The 18,949-nt window shown below is 40.1% G+C and overlaps 3 protein-coding genes across 4 annotated transcripts; all 3 read right to left on the reverse strand.

Moving 5' to 3' along the window:
• Nucleotides 1-207: 207 nt before the first annotated feature.
• c8g (complement component 8, gamma polypeptide) lies at nt 208-5,382 on the reverse strand. Of its 2 annotated transcripts, XM_061713902.1 has the most exons (7): nt 5,047-5,382; nt 2,794-2,939; nt 2,375-2,445; nt 2,166-2,273; nt 1,954-2,058; nt 1,750-1,785; nt 208-330 (listed from the first exon to the last, which is right to left on the reverse strand). In XM_061713902.1, the coding sequence occupies exons 1-7, from the start codon at nt 5,227-5,229 to the stop codon at nt 311-313; spliced, it is 669 nt and encodes a 222-aa protein (XP_061569886.1). In that variant the 5' UTR covers nt 5,230-5,382; the 3' UTR covers nt 208-310. The 2 variants fall into 2 exon arrangements, with proteins under 2 accessions (XP_061569886.1, XP_061569887.1); XM_061713903.1 differs by lacking the exons at nt 208-330; nt 1,750-1,785 and having other exon boundaries at nt 2,183-2,273.
• Nucleotides 5,383-5,727: 345 nt separating this feature from the next.
• On the reverse strand, nt 5,728-7,774 carry msrb2 (methionine sulfoxide reductase B2). The gene is made up of 5 exons (XM_061713397.1): nt 7,611-7,774; nt 6,992-7,089; nt 6,560-6,636; nt 6,284-6,431; nt 5,728-6,184 (listed from the first exon to the last, which is right to left on the reverse strand). Exons 1-5 carry the CDS (start codon nt 7,723-7,725, stop codon nt 6,053-6,055), a joined length of 570 nt encoding a protein of 189 aa, XP_061569381.1. The 5' UTR covers nt 7,726-7,774; the 3' UTR covers nt 5,728-6,052.
• A 295-nt stretch (nt 7,775-8,069) lies between these two features.
• Nucleotides 8,070-16,172, reverse strand: armc3 (armadillo repeat containing 3). The gene is given in 17 exon segments (XM_061713616.1): nt 8,070-8,420; nt 8,620-8,776; nt 8,980-9,159; nt 10,182-10,276; nt 11,827-11,995; nt 12,272-12,408; nt 12,609-12,858; nt 13,603-13,711; nt 13,797-13,949; nt 14,074-14,165; nt 14,167-14,228; nt 14,406-14,600; nt 14,771-14,946; nt 15,225-15,293; nt 15,524-15,649; nt 15,895-16,015; nt 16,125-16,172. Coding segments are annotated over 17 exon segments (2,346 nt in total). The 3' UTR covers nt 8,070-8,213.
• Between the last annotated feature and the right edge of the window lie 2,777 nt (nt 16,173-18,949).

Raw genomic sequence — 18,949 nt, forward strand, 5'->3', positions numbered from 1 at the left:
GGAATGACGGTTAAGCACATTTGGTAAACACATTTTATGACTTAATTCTCTGAACCCTTTGAGGGCTTCATCTATACACCTTTTTATCTCTACACACACACATCAGAGGCTCAATTGCAGTCACCCTGTAATTTAAAAAAATAAAGAAATAATAATAACAATAATAATAATAATAATAGCAAAAATTGATAAAACATTAGATAAAAAACAAAACTCACAACATATGACTTCAATTCATCTCATTTTATTTATCTGCTAGTAGCATTTTAAAGCATCATCTTTCTTGGATGGACGTCGGAGCTCTATCTCCTCAGCATGTGGGGACGCAGTCTGTGGTACCAGGAGGGAAACAGAAAATTACACGGGAGCCGTGCAGAGGTTTGCAGCTGGCGCTCACAGTTAGATAATGTGTTGTTGACAAAGCTTCAAGAATTGTTTCATAAGTTTGCTTGAACACATGCATAGCGTGCAGGAGCAAACGTGAAGAGCGTCTGGCAAGCCCCGCCCTTCGTGTGAAAAAAAGGGCATGAAAACATTGAGTAAAGTTTCTTTTTGTGCATCTGTATAAATGAGTCCGTGTGGCCTGAAGTCAAAGAAATATAAATATACATATGGATATTTATAGATATATTTAAAAAACATGAGTGCATCATTTTGGTTTTGGAAAGGTAAAAGTCTCTGAGCAGTGTTAAAGTCAGTGAAGGTGACTGTTCCTCCGGTTTTTAATTAATAGAACAGTTAACTGGAATAGAGGATGTCAAGTTGAGGCCTGTAAGATCAGGTGAGTGTCATTAAAACCTGCTGCAAGAAAAGTTCAAGAAAAATTCAAAACCCAGCTTGACTGAAGAAGACCTTTGGGACATTTCAGCAGGTGAAGGGGTTTCCAGGTAACAAGCTTTTAATATCATAAAAGAAAACCAGCAGCTTACAGGAACATATGATGGAAAGTTAGGACTTGTAAGATCAGGTAAGTGTTATTAAAACCTGCTTGTGTGATCACTACTGCAAAAACAGCCCTGCTAGAAATAAGAAATATTTCTAAATCTAGTCAAAATTGTCTTATTTTAAGCAAAAATATGTCTGCCAGTGAGGCAAGAAACATTTCTTTATTAGAATTCTTAAAATACCGGTAAGCAAAATAGTCTTGTAACTTTCTTGAAGCAAGGCTCTTTTATCTCTAACTTTTTAGATGAGAAAGACCGATCAAAATCCTATTCACATCCTCATAAGTCAGTGCTTTGAAACTGACCAGTTCAGCAGCTAAATTGAACGTAAATATCTAGAAAGGGCATGGAATGTGTGTAATACTTATAATATAAGAGATGAAAATAACTAATATTCTCCAGGAAACGCACTGAAATACTGCACGCAATCTGTTTATGAGTAAGACACATTCTTCGTCTTTATCTTTTTATTGATTTACTTTGGTGTGATCCCTCATGTGAGTACCGTCATGACCTAATCAATGCTGGAGACAATCTCCTCCCCACTGACGCTGACTCCAATCTTATCACTCTTTGTTGTTTTCAAACAGTCAGTCAGAAAATTGCACATGTAAATCCTACCCATCGATTAATTAACAACCCTTAGATATGTTCTGATTACATGCATGAATCTAAGGGATGTTTGTCAGTTTGTCAGACCTTTTTTCCTTCACACTTGTATGAATGTTTCTTCAAGTTGAACAAAGCTGCTCGTGATTAGATGGTTTAGGAGATGAGATTTTGTTGAAAAGCACATTGAGCTTACCGATTATATGATCCTGGTCCACTGTACCACAATGACCTTGAAGATGCAGAAAAATATACACAGAGAGCCGTATTACTACGTGGTAAAATGACAGATTGTGTGTGTGAAGGGTTTTATAAGGTTGTCGAAGCCTAAACAGTTACAAAAAAGTGATGTTTTGAAATTCTGCACAGGTTTTCTGTTTTGCTTTTTCTTTAAACCCACTGTAGGTTGGGAAGGGGAAGAGGTGGGCCAGCCCAAAGCCATGTTTTTCAGCAAGCTGCTCAAACTTGGCTAGCATTGGCTCGGAGAGATCGTCCACGGTCCTGCCTGTGTGCATAAAAAAAAAAAGAAAAACTTACTGTGAGCCTAAATTACACAACACCAAATGGCACACAGATCAGGTATAAAGTAAAACACAAGGCTGTGGAACCTACTATAGAGTTTCACTGACATCTTGCCCTTTTTCTGGTAGTAAAGGACAGCGTAGGAGGTGTAGTCCGTGTCCCCGATCACTATTTCAGTGTTCAGTTCAGGACGGGCTCCTGGTGGAAAAAAAAAACAAAACAACACAAAGACCCAAGTGTGCAAAGCTTCAGTATCTATGCAGCCTTATGTAACAGGAGGCTCAAAGAGACAAGCTGACCTTTAAGTATTAATTTTCCCGGGGTTGATGTGAGATGGTACACTTGCAATATCTCCCAACACTGATGGTTACTGAGGAAGGAAAGAAGGTTGAGGTTTTTTTTTTAATGTTTCATGAGGAAATAACACATAAAGCTCTTTTTATTCTGGGCTGAAAAGAATCTAAAGTCCTGAGATCAAACCCATATGTTTTCAAACTTGAACAGTGTCTCTGCAAATGCCAGGTCAGTTCGACCGAAGACTTTAAGAAATGACGAAGAGAAAGCTGCTGGATTTGACTGTTCTGTCTCTCTTTCCTGTTTTCAGAATACACAAAGTCAGCCACGTGTTGCTGAAGCGCCGAATGTGTCAGATTTGCTCCCTCTGCTGACAAACCGACACACTGAAGAAACCTCACCTTACCTAACCTTCAGTACTCACTGTCGAGTTTTGGTGCTAACAGAGAGCGTTTGGTCGGAGGCAGCAGGGCGCGTGAGCGTCATGACGGTCGGCTCCACCTTGGTGCCATGATTTATCAGGAAAGAGCATTTGGACCCAACGTTAAGGAGGTACCATGTTCCTGTCATCTGCAACACATAAGTCAAATATCATTAATAAGTAGGTGAGCAGGAAAAACATAACACAATCACAATGAGTTTTTATGAGAACTGCATCCTCATAACTGCAAGTATGAGGGGCGCTACAAACAGACAGCAGTAATAATGTGCATTGTGATGTATGAGCGTGATAGGGATGGTTATGCAGACGTCTGCAGAGCTCGCCAGACAGAAAAACATTGGAGCTTGCACCTTGAATGTGTTGAATTTCAGGTTCACAAGGGCACCAGCCATTCATCTCTCCCCTCGATGCTGCTCATCTGCCCACATCAATGCTACAGCTTGAGATTGGTGGGTTGCTAGTGGAGACGATGGTCCTCAAACCCATCAGCAGGGGCTGATGGTCTCAGGCAGTGTGTGATATGTGACAGGCCTCTTTCCGCTGGTTAATATTCAAGGCTTGTTGTCCTGATTTGCCTTGCTGCTCTATTCCTTCACTATTTCAACCTGGGGCTTAGCACATTTTAGTTCCAAGTGAACGAGCTAAGACGAACTCAGAGTGGTCCGAAGGGAGAGCGATGTGTATTTTTACAAAGTACACAGCAGTTTCAAGTACAGTATATTATTATTATCCCGAGGATTATTAAAAGTGAGTCAGAGAGAGATGTTTAAGACTTCAAGCATCCTAATCCCATAACCCCCTCTAACTAGGATTTGCTCCATCCCACTAAGGCACGTCTAAATGAATGTTAACTCTGTAGCATCACTCAACTATACAAACAAAACACACACATCTCTTATTTGTTCACGATCAATCACTCCACCACTGAAAAATCCCTGTATTACCTCATCACAACATTTCAATAGAGATGCTCAAGTTTAAAAAAAATTAAACTCAAGTGTTCAAAGTTAAAAGCAGTAATGCTGTCAAGGGTCAGTGGGTAAAGTGTTTACTTCTTTAAGCAAAAAAAGAACCGTTTGCTGTTTTGTTGTGTTTATTTAGGTTATTCACTTGTGCCATGTTTTGCAATGACTTGTCTTTAAATCCATTCGTGAGTGATTTTGAGAGATTGTGGTACAAAAAGTGAGAGACGCAATCAGGGACCGTGTGCAAAGTTCAGGTAACAGCACTTTGAACTGTTTGCTGCAGTGAAGCTCACACTTTTCATGCTTCCTTTTACCAGTATTATCAGTTACTTTGCAATCAAGTAAAATGGTCAAAGATGACTTGAATTTCAAATAAACTTACATATAGTACAACCATGTTTTTGAAATAAAGAAAGGTGGGAAGAGAGTGCAAAGTTTACTTGACATTAAAAGAAAAGTAACATGAAATGTGAAACTAACAACTCTATTGCAAGGCAACAGTTGCAATCTGAAGCCTCGCCACAACTGAACCCCTGACTCTTACACGTGAGAATACATCAACTAAAGTTGTTGGTTTGATGAGTTCATCATCTATTGATCAATGTTTATTAAAGAGAGTTTAAAAATCTGGAAAAATCTCTGTATACGCAAGAAAACGGTGAAAACTATTATTATAACAACCATGATCAGGCAAACCATGCAAAGAAAAAATATTCAAACACTGCCATCTCATGGGGGCATGAACTTATTAGAGATTGTCTGAGGTGACATGGTAAAGTGATGAGATGCAGCATTCTCTGGGCTTCAAAGAAGGGCCTTTTAATGTATCATTTGTATAATGTTTAAAAATCAATTGTCTTTGACGGTGTGGAAGTGGTTGCCAAAGGTGAATATTACGAAAGCATGGTTCCAAGGTAAAAGAGTTTAGGTGCTACACTGACTCCCCAGCAGTGCAGCCATGTCACCCTTAAAACACTGAAGGAATTATTTAAAACAAAAGTCCCGTATCAAGCATGCAGAAAAAAAACGTTTCACTTCCAAAACTTAAGGAATCAGGTCCTTCTGCTCTTAAAAGTTTGTAAATGAGCAACACAAAAGTGAATGATCAATCTAATCCACCTGAACGAATAAATATGACATTCTTAGTGCCAACATTTATGTTTGATATGTTTTCAACTGAATATGAAGTTTAAATGATGCATAAATTGTATTCTTTAAATGTAAGCTGTACACCATGTTCCCAATTTTTCTGGAAACTCCAGTTTCTTACCTGTTGTATGTCTATATTCTGAGAAGGAGGGGTCAGGTCAATGGGGTTGACCTTTGGCTTTTTAGGAGGTCGTCTTTGAGGTCTTGGTCGACTCACTGCCCCCCCTGCGGCCTCAGAGGGAGCCAAGAGACACGCACACATCAGCACCACCACTGCCAGCACACGACCACCTGCTCCAGTCATCCCAACGCTGGTAAAAATATGGAATCTGTCTTCCTGTCAGATTATTCTGCTTCCCTTAATTTCTTTTTTTTTTTATTAATTCTTCATTCTTTTCTTTGGGTTTTTTGTCCACCTCTGTGTCTATCTGCTGTCTGCTGTTTGTTATCTGCTCTAGTCAACCTCCAGATATGCAGAAAGAGGGCAGAGACAAACACTGTGAATCAGAGGATGGACTGTTCAGTTAAACATTAATGTGGTTTACTGGCAAACATCAGACCTCTCTGAAGTGCTCCGATGAGCGTTTCTAAACAACATGCCAATAACTTCAGCAATAACTGCTCATCAACTCCAAATTGCCATCAACAAAATTTGCATTTAATGAGAAAATTATCAGCCGCGTTTGCAAGATTGTTTAACAACGTTTTATGTATATGATATACCAATTATATGTATATGATATACAAATATATATAATTTGTTTTCACATAATTTAGGCAAAAAGTAAGTCACACGTGAAAGTGTTGCTTAAGACTTTCTTTATGATTAATGGATACAGTAAATGTAAATGTCCATATCTTATACAAAGATGAAAAATCTTTCAAATTACATTCTAGCTTAAAAAAGAAAAACATTTGTGCTCAATAAACATGAGTAAAAACATCAATGCAATGAGTAAAAAGGGACATGTGGTTTCATTAACAGAGTGTAGCAAATTTAACCAGCAGAACACTTGGGTGCTGCTAAAGCCTCTCACTTTAAAGCATGTTTAGGTCAAGAGAATTAAATAAATGCTCCGGCTAGGTAGTAAAACGAGTTGTAAAAAGTCGTAGCTGATGGGAGTTCATCACTTCTGCTCGTTCTCGTCAGGAACCTCGCTTTCTCTGGGTCTAAATTTGAGAGCCGCACTGTTGATGCAGAACCGCTGACCTGCGGGGTCTGGCCCATCCTCAAACACGTGGCCAAGGTGGGCGTCACACTGCGGGACAAACACACATCAGCCATCCAAAGTGTGTAACTTTAAGAAATAAACACAAAAGTATAGACATGATGCTAATTCTAATATGCTTAAACTCACATTTTTACAAATGACCTCCGTCCCAGTACTACCCAGGCTGTTGTCAGGACGACGGATGATGGAAGCGTGACTTTCATCACGCTCCCATGTCCCATGAGCCTCCTTAAAAGCTGGCCAGCCTGTACCGGAGTCATACTTAGCCTCTGAGCTACAGGGTGAGGAGAGAAATTAAATCCATTCAACTACCTTGAGGCAGAATTTGATTTGCATGATTTTAACTGTAGTTTAATCTGGAATCAAGAAGTATCGCTTTAACATTTTCATTGAAACTGTTACCTGAAAAGTGGAACTTCACAGCAGATGCAGTGGTACATCCCTACTTCAAAATGGTTCAGGTAGAGCCCACTAAAAGGCTGGGATACAAGCACACACACGTGGAAACATAGTATCAGGAGCAGAACTCAGGTGAAACGGCAGGGTGATTGTCAAAGATAACAGGGTCTCAAATGACTTCTGCGAACTACAACTACTACAGGTGGACATTTCTCTTTATTACTGATGTTTCACAAGCTGCCCTGAGAAGCGTGTATCTGAGTGGATTGAAACTAACACAGGTCAGCAACAGTCTTGATCAAAGTCCATCAGGAACTGTGCCGTGCTGGTACAGCATGTATGTTAGTCAGTAACGCTGAAAAATAGTACGCGTATAGCTTTTTACTGACAAAGGAAAACTGTACTCTGTCAATTTCCTTCACATATCAGACTCACCTCCTCGGTTCCTTTCTCTCTGGTGACCACATACTGTTCTGGAGTGAGTTTCTTTTGCCAATCTGCAGTCTTATTATAACGTGTCAGAGATTGCAGGCCTGCACAAAGTAGAAGTGGCAGATTGTTTGTATTCAGTATTATATATTAAAGATACATGACAATGACAAGAAAATGTACATTTCCTATTAGTAAATCATTAAGACCATTTGTTGATGGCCTTAACATTTATGAATGTAACACACATACACTTCTGCAGATAACACAGACTGGGGGACCACTGAGGAAATCTCTCACATGACTTGAATCTAATTTTACTTTACATTGAAAGGTAATTTAATATCATAGCATAATATGCCATTTGAAAAAAGCCCAAAGATTTCTCTGTTAGATTGAGATTAATGAAAAGAAAATTGTGCCTGACATCTGCTAATCGACTCACTCCACCGCCAAGAGTTGTTAACACTTGAACACAGGCATTAAATAGTAAATTAAGTCAAATGTGTAACATTCAAACACCCGGGGAATAGAAGAGGTGCAGTCCGGGTTTGCAGTGACAGGTCCACGCAACCGAAGAAAGAGCGCAGTTTCAGCAGAGGAATCGAAAGTTTGCTGACGGTACCTTGAGAGGTGAACAGAGGACGGCTGAGCGGTGGGATCCTGCTCGGCACCCCCGCAGATCTGACTGCTGCATGCGGAGAAGCGGCCAGCAGAAGACGAGCGACGAGACGAGACATGTTTCCCCCGGAGTCAGGTGCAGACTGATGCGCGCTCCCGCCGCAGCGGGGCCGCGCCGGCCCGGGTCAAAAACCACAGCAGCTAACCGGGTCAAAGTGGACTGGCATCGCTGTTTTATGGCTAGAAATGTGCAAAGAGCGTTCTTTCATAACAGTGCACCTGCTTTGTGAAGAAGAGATCTGGGGGAACTGATTTGGTTTATTTGTTTATTTAATTGGATCCCCTCTTCCTGGGGTCCACACACAACAAAACATCACACAAGACACAATACATCAACAAAACGTAAACACAATAAGACCTCAATAAAACAATATCTTGGTTGAGGATACTCATCAAAAGCAACAACAAACAAACTGCAAACGACACAACAAGAACAGCAACAAAAACAACAAAGAGCCAAAGGGTTCAACAACAGCAACCCTAACCCTAACCCAAGAACAAGCAAGATGTAATAAAATTCAAACAATGTCTTTCACTAAAAAAAAGTTTATATAGTCTGATACTTGAGAGCAGAGCGGGAATTGACTGGCAGTAAGCTTCCAGGCTGGTGCATCAGGTCAACTATGTAGCGCTGGGGTTGTGAGAAGCCCCGGTTGCTGGAGGGGTTTTCACCGAAGACAAGAATCTCATTCCACGCCCGCTTGTACTCCCCCCTAACAAGAGTGCAGCTCAGTCCAATGCTGTCAGCAAGACACTGTAAAGTTTAAGAAGAGAGCATGGGATGTGGTTATTTAAAAACAAGATATGTTGAATTATAAAACTTAAAAAAGATTGCATAAATGGGAAAATACAAACTGATGACACCCAAAGTTACGTATGGTGTGGACCAGAGAGGCAGGACATGATATGTAAAGAAAGGTAATGACAACATGTGCCAGCTAGTTCAGTGATACCTTGAACAGAAGTGCTCTGTGGCAGTAGATCCCCCTATCGATCAAACCAATTGGAACGATATTAGACTGGAGCTGAACCTTGAGCTCACTGAGGTGCAGCATCCATGGAAATTCATGGAAATTCACTACTGCTCCACCCATAGCTTCACTCACCAGCCTGGCAATCACAATAACATCCATCACAGTGTAGAGATGTTCAACATTTGAAAGGTGCGTCACAGAACTGTATCTCTGTTTTGTGCTATATGTATCTGTTTGTTGTTTTCAAGTTTTAGTGGGTTTCCATGAATTTAGAGATGTGGAAATCAGTGAGCCACCCAACAACACCAAACACCCTGGTAATGTGCATTCATTTCTCACCTGGCCAAGGCAGCATACTGCTCTTGTTCATCTTGCAAAGGGAGGATGGATCTCTTGGCCTTGTTTACTAACATCTGCAGCGAGACATCTTCAATCATGTGCCATGCTTGAGGATCCTGATCTTTCTCTTTCGGCGCATCAAACTGTGCCTCATCTATTTGTTTTTCTTTCTTCTTCGTTCTGTACAGGGAGAGACAGCACTTTGTGTTATAAATGTGGAAGAATATCAGTACTTAAAATGTCATAATGAAATAAAGCAAAATGTATCGCCTTTAAATAAAGTAAAGTTGTTATCTTCTATTTTCTGTTTTTTCTATTTTCTATTTAGCTTTTAACAAGTTAAACTTGAGTCACACAAAACCATGGAAGAGACCATGGACGGATTGCATAACACGTAAGGAGCAGGAGAAGCTGTGTGTACATGCATCCTAAAGGGTGATGAGGATCTGAGGTACCCTGAGGGGGCACTGCTCTCTTTTGCAAGGACATTAGTGAGTCCATGCAGGAGGGAAGTGTGTGTGTTTCATTGGACATGCATTTTTAAATTTATTATCTTAAATACTAGTTAGAAAAAAAGGTATAAGTATGCATGCTTAGGTGCCTATGCTTTTGTGCACAAGTCTTATTGTGAGTATAAGGTTGGAAGACCAAGAGCTTAAATACAAAGCATCTGAGTGTGTTGCCATTATAAAGAAGGGATTGTTTGCCTATTGATTGACACCACACTAATGGGGTGCACTCAAGCCAGCAGGGCCGAGAGGAAGAGGAGGAAGAAGAGGAGCGTGGGTGGGGGGTAAAGCACTGGATTGGAGCAGACAAGGGGAGGGTGATAGTAAACTTACACCCACAAAAATGAATGACTTGAAATAATGTTCTATGTAACCTTTAAGTGAATATCTCTCAAGTAATAATTTAAAAGAGGATACGTACGATTTTACAAATGCAAACTGCTCCAAATATTTTTCCCATTCCCAGTTTTTATCCAGGGAGGACTATTTACATTCCTGTGATCAAATTACAGTTCAGAAAGATTGAAAGGTGTAAACATGATATTCTGTTAAGTGCCCAGGCTAATGGATACTTCTGCCTTAAAGTAACTTAAAAAGTCACAGTGATAAAAGTGATTGATCTCTCAAGTGAGTTGCTTAAAACTTTTTGGTCCTTTAAATCCATAAAAACATGCAGTGAAGTAGGATTCATACTCTATTTCAGTGTTGACAAAAATAATGGGTTGGTCCTGGTTGACTGGCTGCTTGGAAAGTTCTTCCAAAGTCAGAATCCTTTGTCCTGAACGAGCCTGTAAAGCAGAGAGAATGAATGAATGTTCATTTAAAATGTGCAGTACGTCAAATCATTTATTTTTTCTTCATGAAAAACACAGAAAAGAGGGCAAACCCCAGTAATCTGTTGTCACTTTTTGAGTAATTTACATTTTAGTAAGATCCGTCCTGATGTAAACTGTTTCATATCTAGTATTTTTTTTTTTATGTTTTTGTTATATTGTTTCTTTAGTTCCTCATCAGCATTTCATCCACAATTGGAGGTTAAAACTATCAACCCAAGAAGAAGCCATGTGAACATGATCCAGAAACGCCATTGTGTTCTCAGGGCCAAAACTCCTTTAAAATAAATTAAGGCAAAGTGAAAAACTGTCCTATTGTGCAGTGATTCAAAATCTGAAATCCTTTTTGAAAACCATGGATGCTGCATCTTCTTCAGTGAGGAGGAATGGGGCCATCTGGGTTGTTATCAGTACTCAGTTCAAAAGCTTGCATCTCTGATGGCATTCAGGTGCAACAGCAGTAATGGCATGGACAACTTACACAAAGCTTACACTCTGCAAAGGATATTTCAAAGCTAAAAGATATATATAGCTTTTAGAAAAACATATGGTCCAATCTAGACTTTTTTTTCAGGAAAACTTTTGGGTCCTTCAGCATGACAATGCTAAAGCACATACTGCATCTATTACAAAAGCATGGCTTTGTTTCGGAAGAGTCTGAACTAGCCTGCCTTCAATCCTGATCTTTCAAATTTGGTACATTGTGAATGTGTCAAATGTTTTCATACAACAAAGTAGACCCAGAACTGTTGAGCATCTTGAATCCTTCACCAGAAGACAATGGGGCAACATTCCTTACCCAAAACAGCAGCAACTGGTCTCCTCAGATATGAATTGTTGTTAAAACAAGATGAGATGTGACACAGTTGAAAAAATCTTTTCCCAATTTTTGGAGACAAGCTGCTGGCATAAATTTCAAAATGACCTCACTTTTACTTGAGATGGTGCACGTCCTCACGTTAACCATTTGATACAGTATGTTTTCTCTGTTTCATTTTAAATAAAAATGGGAGATGTAAAAATCATTACATTTTGTTTTTATTTACATTTTACACACCATCCAAATGTTTTAAGAATATTTATATATATATATATATATATATATATATATATATATATATATATATATATATATATATATATAGTAATAGGGGCCTTTTGTCACTATTTTTGAGATAACCTTTGGCTGACTAATAAAATACTACTTGAGTAATATATCTGTCAGCATTGCAGATAACTGAGGTCATCATCATCATATGATATACATGTGTCTCTGGGCTTCAAGTTACTGTGGTATATAATTTAATTATATTACATACAATACTGCCTGATTCCTCCCGTTTTATTATTAATATTGAACAAGTATCTACATCTTCTACAATGCAGGCATATTCATTATCATTATTTGCACAATTTAAATCTGTATGAACTGCATATTTAATAACTTTTCAAATTAAATAAATTAATTCAGTAGATTCATTTCTCTTATTTTTAGATAATCATACCTTCCCAGCATCGTAGAAGCCAGTTGTTAAAATGTCAGTGGAGGCCAAATGTCCCATTAGGCTGTATTTGACAGAAAGGTTGGAGTTAAGCAGGGTCTTCATAGCTGACTCGCTGAAACGGTTCCTACGATTCACTGACTGGTTGATTTCCTGTAGTTTTTCCAGGGCTCTGAGATAGAGATAAAATGAGAAAAAGAAATAGACAATCACAAAAACAGAGACACTAATGATAGTAACACTCACACGCATCAGGACGTCACGTGTAAAATACATATAACATTGCTCTCTATACTAACATCTGCTGGCTATTCTGGAAATTACACTTATTACTATCATTACAAACAGCCTTTGTTGTGCTTTTACTCAACAAAGCTTCTGTAGTACTACATTTCATCATACATTAGTTATTCCACCAATGCCATTGTATGATGTCTCTGTGTTATACCCGAATTTGCACATCTCCACAGCAGTGGGTCCATCACTGGCACAAACATTCACAGCAAAGCAGGCGTTTTGCAGAACGTCTTTGTAATTTGAATGCAGGAGACTGGCCAGGGGTTCAAGGCCTCCAGCTTTTTGAAACTATGGAGGACATGGAGGGGGTGTTAGGTATACTGGGGAAGCAAATAAAATATGTGACAAATTCAAACAAAGTGATGTTTATAAATTCTTCGCTTGTTTTTTGTTCTGGTTTCCCTTCTACAAAACACCAAATTTCATAAAACTCCTGTCTCTAACAAACATGAGACAGCATTTTCAACAATCATTAGACAAGCACACACCTCTGTCCTTGCTTCAATATCACAGGCCAGTAGGGCCACACAGAGGGCCGCGTGGACCAGAACATCCGTATCTTTGGATTTCAAGGGCTCAACCAGAGCCTGTATGACTCCATGGGACAAAAGGCTGGATCGGATGATCTCCTGTCCCGCCATGTTGCACAGTGTGGCAGCAGAATTGGCAACGGTTTTCAGACAGCTTTCATGGAGCAGCTGGACAAGGACCTCATGCCCCCCTGCCTCATATACTGCTCTGGAAAACACAGTAGAAGAGGATGAGACGTGTACTGTACTGTATGTCTTGAAAAAAGTTGTACCAAGCATTAATAACTGAATCCAGCATAGTTCTTTTGCAATAATTAACAGATCTGAGTTGTCCAGACGAGTCAGGTAAAATATTCACAGCATTGCACATGATAAAGATGGACTAAAAAGAGAGATCATAAGACTCAGTGAGCAATATCCACAAAGACATATGATGCATTACATTATTTTTTTTTTTTGGAGAGTAAAAAATGCAATCTCATTACAAAAAAGTTGCAAAATCCTATATTTTTGGGGAAAATATGTGCTCATGTTGAATTTGATGCCAGGAAGTTCTTTTTAATAGCATTTTTACTACTGCTGCAACATTCTTAGCTTTAACAACACTTTACAATGAAAACCGTACTCAAAGTATTTTCATGCATACCTGCGAGATTTGGAAAATATTATTTAAGTTGCTGTTATCCTTATTTCATCTGTGCAGAGAAAAAGAATCCCTTAATTTTCAATTTTTTGGCCTCAAAGTTCCAATTTTGATACTCTGAATTTGTTAACGATTTACTGAAATAGGGTGTGAGTAAGTTGGCGGTCATTGCATTTTATTTTTAGTTCTATTTTACATTGTTATTACATTTAACATCTAAGACTTTATTTGTTCCATGGGTATAATCATAAGTATAGCACTGAGGTGACACTAGATGTGAAGTCAGCGGGCAGGCTGTCCGCCACTCACAGGGCATTAAGCTGGCTGCTATGTGTGAGACTATAGAGGGCCTGGGTTGCTGCCTCTTTCACGACCAAGCTCTCACTTTTCAGCAATTGTACCACCGCAGGAATACCACCTGAAACACAGAGAGTTTCGATTTGTTAACATTTAATTCGACTGAGTGTGCCAATGTTTTGTTGATCAGATGACTGCATAGATACCCAGTTCTCGGAAACTGTCTTTGCTGGCTAGGTGGAGGCTCATGGCAGCCACAGCCAGGCAGGTAGATGTGTTTATGCTGACATCCGCCTCAGACAGAAACTCCACAAGAATTTTCTCTATTTCCTGCTCATGCAGCAGTTTGCGACCCATAGCTGAACACGCACACGTGAAAATGTATACAAACATGGACATGATCAAAGAGAAGACGAAGCTATAATGAATGTTAATCTACTGTGTTGAAAGAAAAATTGTATTTTCATCTCTTTGTGTCCTTACAATTCTGAGCCACACTGCTGAGGCATTTAACAGTGGTGGACTGGATTTCAGGCATGTTGGGAGCGAGCAAAAATTCCATCAACTTCGTCAGACTCACTGTCCCTCAAACAGTTAGCCACTACTTTTAAGGTCCCAACATGTAAATCCCAGAAACCCTGTAAAAAGATAATAATATTAATATTATTATTATTATTATTATTATTATTATTATTATAAGGATATACAGAACTTGAATAGGCCTTGAATGGTACAAAAAAAACCAACCCAGATTAGCACAGAACTGACGGTGAAGATATTGGTGCAAGAGGCATTTCTCTGTCACACACACATACCATGTTATTGAGAACATCCATGAGCTTCTCAAATCCCTGCTCTTTCCTGAAGGTGTCGCGTGTGTCCCTATCAGTAGTGACACATTCCAGTGTTTTTAAAGCCAGATGCTGAATGACAGGGAAGTCTGACTTCAGCAGCTCCAAAAGTGGTGGGATTCCACCTAATGTATGTACCACCTGGCGACTTTGATAGTCCTGCATACATCAAAACCACAGAGATTACAAAAGGACTGCAAGAACACTGAAACTATTTATTTTTCACTAATCCATTTAGTTGTGTTTGAGATTAATGTAACTTCAACCTGTTTGAAAAGGTATGCAACTGTATAGGCCTAAAATATCCTCTACTATTGACTTTGAGCCACCTGAACAAGGTTGAAGATGATCTCCAGTGAGTTTTTCTTAACATCTGGATCTGGGCTGGATAGAAGCTGGATTAGGGTTGGCAGGCCATTGTTGTCAAAGATCTGGATTTTGCAGACTACATCCACAGACAGAGAGTTCAGACACAGTGTTGCAAACTCTTGGACAACTGTATCGTCTTGAACAGGAGAGAAGAATGTATATTTTGGAAAGAAAAATTTGATTCATAACCATTAGAAAATAAATGTAGAAACATTTGCTCTTTCAAAGTTGCACAGACTAACATTCATTAGAATTCCTACAATTAAGTAACATCTGTAAAAAAAAAAAAAAAAAAATATATATATATATATATATATATATATATATATATATATATATATATATATATACATACATATACATATACATATACATAGTATATTCTTACATATTCTTACAATGAACATTACTCACCTTCAAGTGAGAGTTTCTCAATAATTGTTGGAATGACATTTAATTTCATCAGAGAACTCTTTACATCACCTGTGAATTATACAAGAGACAAGTTTACATTTAAATTATTCAGTGATGAAGCCCATTAGCCCATTCAGTGTGTTAAACCAATAAAATTGTAAATTCTAACAGCCGCAGACAGCCAGATAGATGGTGATGAAACTTATCTGCCAATTACACAATATTACAAAGGTTGTATTGTAAAGAGTCAAGTCCATTGCAGTTGATTCAATTATGATGACGCAGGCTGCATGACCCACCATTGGTGGTCATGATGCCCAGGGCCATGAATGCATTGCATCTGACAAGTTTGTTGCTGTGAGTGATGAGTCTGCAGAGAGGATCCAATGCCCCAAATTGCAGCAGGGAAACCCTGTTCTCATCTCCTAACAACAGGGGGAGACAGTGGACTGGTAAATTCATCAAGCTGAGACGGTAGAGGCAAAGATGTATATTTTATAACAAAAAATATATATATTGAGATTGAATAAATTGACTTTAACGTTAAGATAAGACAGGCACTAAGAGAACAGTGCCAATCTTAATATATTTTTTTTTTTGGAGGTAAAGAAGCTCACAAAGAAAAATAAGTAATAATACTGTATATTGGACTATCTGACAGTCGTTTTACCTTTCTCTGCATATGCATAGATTGCTTCACATTCTTTTAAAAGTATGTCCTCCTCTGGTAAGTTTAGAAGCAGAACCACTGTAGCTGGGTTTTTGAACTCAACAAGTAGTGGCTGGTTAAACTGAAGGTCGGGGGGGAAAGGGGAAAGTTATATTGCAATATCTTATAATGGGTGTTTTTTTCGTGGCTAAATGAAGCAGTTCAGGTTCATCACAAGCTTTATCTCTCACCGTTTCTTTGCCTGGAGCTCCGGCATCTTTCTTCGATTTCTTTGGCATTCCGTGGTCTACAGAGATACTAACATGTTATAATTAAACACATTGCAGTTAATTGGCTGTTTGATGCACACAACTCTAATGACACGTGTGAAGCCTGAATAATATGGTTCCGCGTTAAATCGACGGAACCATAAATCAGCCTGTGACAGAGAAGTGACAGAGAAGTGGAGTTACTTTTAAGTGTGACTTTAGAATATAAAACAGGTAAAATACAAGAAAATATTGACGGTGGCCAAACAAATTGTAAACACAGGTCGCACACATGACGCTGGTGACGTTTCTGTGGCATAATGTGACGTTCTGAAGCCTAAAGGCTGATTTATGGTTCCGCGTTACACCAACGCAGAGCCTACGGCGTACGGTGTGCGTCGACGTGTACCTTACGCCGTACCTTACGGCGTAAGCCCTGCGTCGATTTAACGCAGAACCTTAATTCAGGCAGTCAGTTTCCCTCCGTTTACAAGCAAACGTGAAAATTGAGTTTTTGAACATCTCCACTTTGGCCGGAGTTTTCAGAAATTATCGTTTTTGGTGACTTTCAACTTCGTTTTCGTGTAAACGAACGGCCAAAACGCATGAAATCGCCACCGTTTTTGCTACGTGTAAACTTGGCCTAAGAATTGAGTTCATAAAGCTAACTTGACACCATAACCACCGTTTCACGGCGCTCACAACAAACCATACATTATATATCAGTTTGTTGGATGTTAACTGTGACTCACCTTTTCTGACCAGATAAAAAAAAAGAAAAAATAACAGTTACAATGATAATAACGCCAACCCGTCAAAGGAAGCAGCTTGTGAAGATCGGGGTTTTGGAAAGCAGAGCCGTTGCACACGTACGTCACGTTGCTAGGCAACAGCGGCTGCTTCTTTGGCTCGCTTATTAATCGAAACACAAAATAATAACATAACTTGTATTTGCACAAAAACATGGGCCAGATCTCATTTTAAAAAAAGCTTGAATTGTACGGGCACATATTAATGATTAATAAGCATATGTATGCATTTTAATATATAATCAATTTAATATATAACATCATTTTTTTAAATCATACACACACACACACACACACACACACACACACACACACACACACACACACACACACACACACACACACACACACACACACACACACACACACACGTCACGGCAGAACTAAGATCTGGACCCAAATGCACGACCGGAGACCAGTTCAAAATAAAACAATCTTTTTAATGCAAAGTGTCAACAAAAATCACTCCACAGGAAAATTCTCAAACTGCAAAAACACAAAGAAATGCAAGACCTGGCTTTAACAAATTGCCTGACATGGAACCTAGAACACTTGACGTAGCAGACAAGACGAACTGGCAACAAGACAAGGGGAGACACAGACTATTTATACATGAGGTAGGGGAACACAGGTGGAGTCAATCAGGGGCGGGGTTGAAAATCACGGTAACACTTTACTTGAATGTGTTGTCATAAGACTGTCATGATGCTGTCATAATCATGACATAACATCTTTCATGACACATTATGAATACTTATGACAGTCGTCAGTAAATGTCATTAAGTGTCATTTGGTAAATGATGTCACTTTTAATCTAAAACAATGTCAACTTGGCATTAAAAGTGACATCATTTACCGAATGACACTTAATGACGACTGTCATAAGCATTCATAATGTGTCATGAAAGGTGTCATGTCATGATTATGACAGCTTCATGACAGTCTTATGACAACACATTCAAGTAAAGTGTTACCAAAATGACAGTGGAGGGAAAATCACACAAAGGGGGGAAGTCAGGATCTGAAACGAGAGGGAGAAGGTGAGTATCAAAATAAAACAGGAAGCCACGAGACAACATAGACACAAGACAAAACTATCCATCCATCCATCCATTGTCCGCCGCTTATCCGTTCCCGGGTCGCGGGGCAGCAGCCTCAGCAGGGATGCCCAGACTTCCCTCACCCCAGACACTTCCTCCAGCTCTTCCGAGGGGAGTCTGAGGCGTTCCCAGGCCAGCCGAGAGACATAGTCTCCCCAGCGTGTCCTGGGTCTTCCCCGGGGTCTCCTCCCGGTGGGACATGCCTGGAACACCTCCCTAGAGAGTCGTCCAGGAGGCATCCGGTACAGATGCCCAGCCCACCTCAGCTGACTCCTCTCAATATGAAGGAGTAGCGGCTTGACTCCGAGCTCCTCCCGGGTGACCGAACTCCTCACCCTATCTCTAAGGGAGCGTCCAGCCACCCTGCGGAGGAAACTCATCTCGGCCGCTTGTATCCGCGATCTTGCCCTTTCGGTCACTACCCAAACTTCATGACCATAGGTGAGGGTAGGGGCGTAGATTGACCGGTAAATCGAGAGCGTCGCCTTTCGACTCAGCTCCTTCTTCACCACGACGCTCCGGTACATCATCCGCATAACTGCGGACGCTGCACCGATCCGTCTGTCAATCTCCCGCTCCATCGTTCCCTCACTCGTGAACAAGACCCCGAGATACTTGAACTCCTCCACCTGAGGCAGGACTTCTCCACCCACCCGAAGAAGGCACGCCACCCTTTCCCAGTGGAGAACCATGGCCTCGGTCTTGGAGGTGCTGATTCTCATCCCTGCCGCGTCGCACTCGGCCGCAAACCGCCCCAGCACATGCTGAAGGTCCCGGTCCGATGAAGCCAACAGGACAACGTCATCCGCAAAAAGCAGAGACAAAATCCCGTGGTTCCCAAAACGGATCCCCTGGATTCCTGTCCATAACAGGGGGGGGGGTGGGCGGCGGGAACCAT

The sequence above is a fragment of the Cololabis saira genome, chromosome 22 (assembly GCF_033807715.1).
Source record: "Cololabis saira isolate AMF1-May2022 chromosome 22, fColSai1.1, whole genome shotgun sequence".
NCBI classification, from domain to species: domain Eukaryota; kingdom Metazoa; phylum Chordata; class Actinopteri; order Beloniformes; family Belonidae; genus Cololabis; species Cololabis saira.

What these genes read in the sequence shown, in the direction of transcription:
- c8g (XM_061713902.1), bottom strand. Translation starts at nt 5,229, where the DNA reads ATGACTGGAGCAGGTGGTCGTGTGCTGGCAGTGGTGGTGCTGATGTGT. An exon ending in AGAATATAGACATACAACAG is followed by an intron (nt 2,940 to 5,046) that starts GTAAGAAACTGG and finishes TATGTGTTGCAG; the next exon opens with ATGACAGGAACATGGTACCT. An exon ending in GATGTCAGTGAAACTCTATA is followed by an intron (nt 2,059 to 2,165) that starts GTAGGTTCCACA and finishes TTATGCACACAG; the next exon opens with GCAGGACCGTGGACGATCTC.
- msrb2 (XM_061713397.1), bottom strand. Translation starts at nt 7,725, where the DNA reads ATGTCTCGTCTCGTCGCTCGTCTTCTGCTGGCCGCTTCTCCGCATGCA. An exon ending in GAGAGAAAGGAACCGAGGAG is followed by an intron (nt 6,637 to 6,991) that starts GTGAGTCTGATA and finishes CTTGTATCCCAG; the next exon opens with CCTTTTAGTGGGCTCTACCT. An exon ending in CGGAGGTCATTTGTAAAAAT is followed by an intron (nt 6,185 to 6,283) that starts GTGAGTTTAAGC and finishes TTTGTCCCGCAG; the next exon opens with TGTGACGCCCACCTTGGCCA.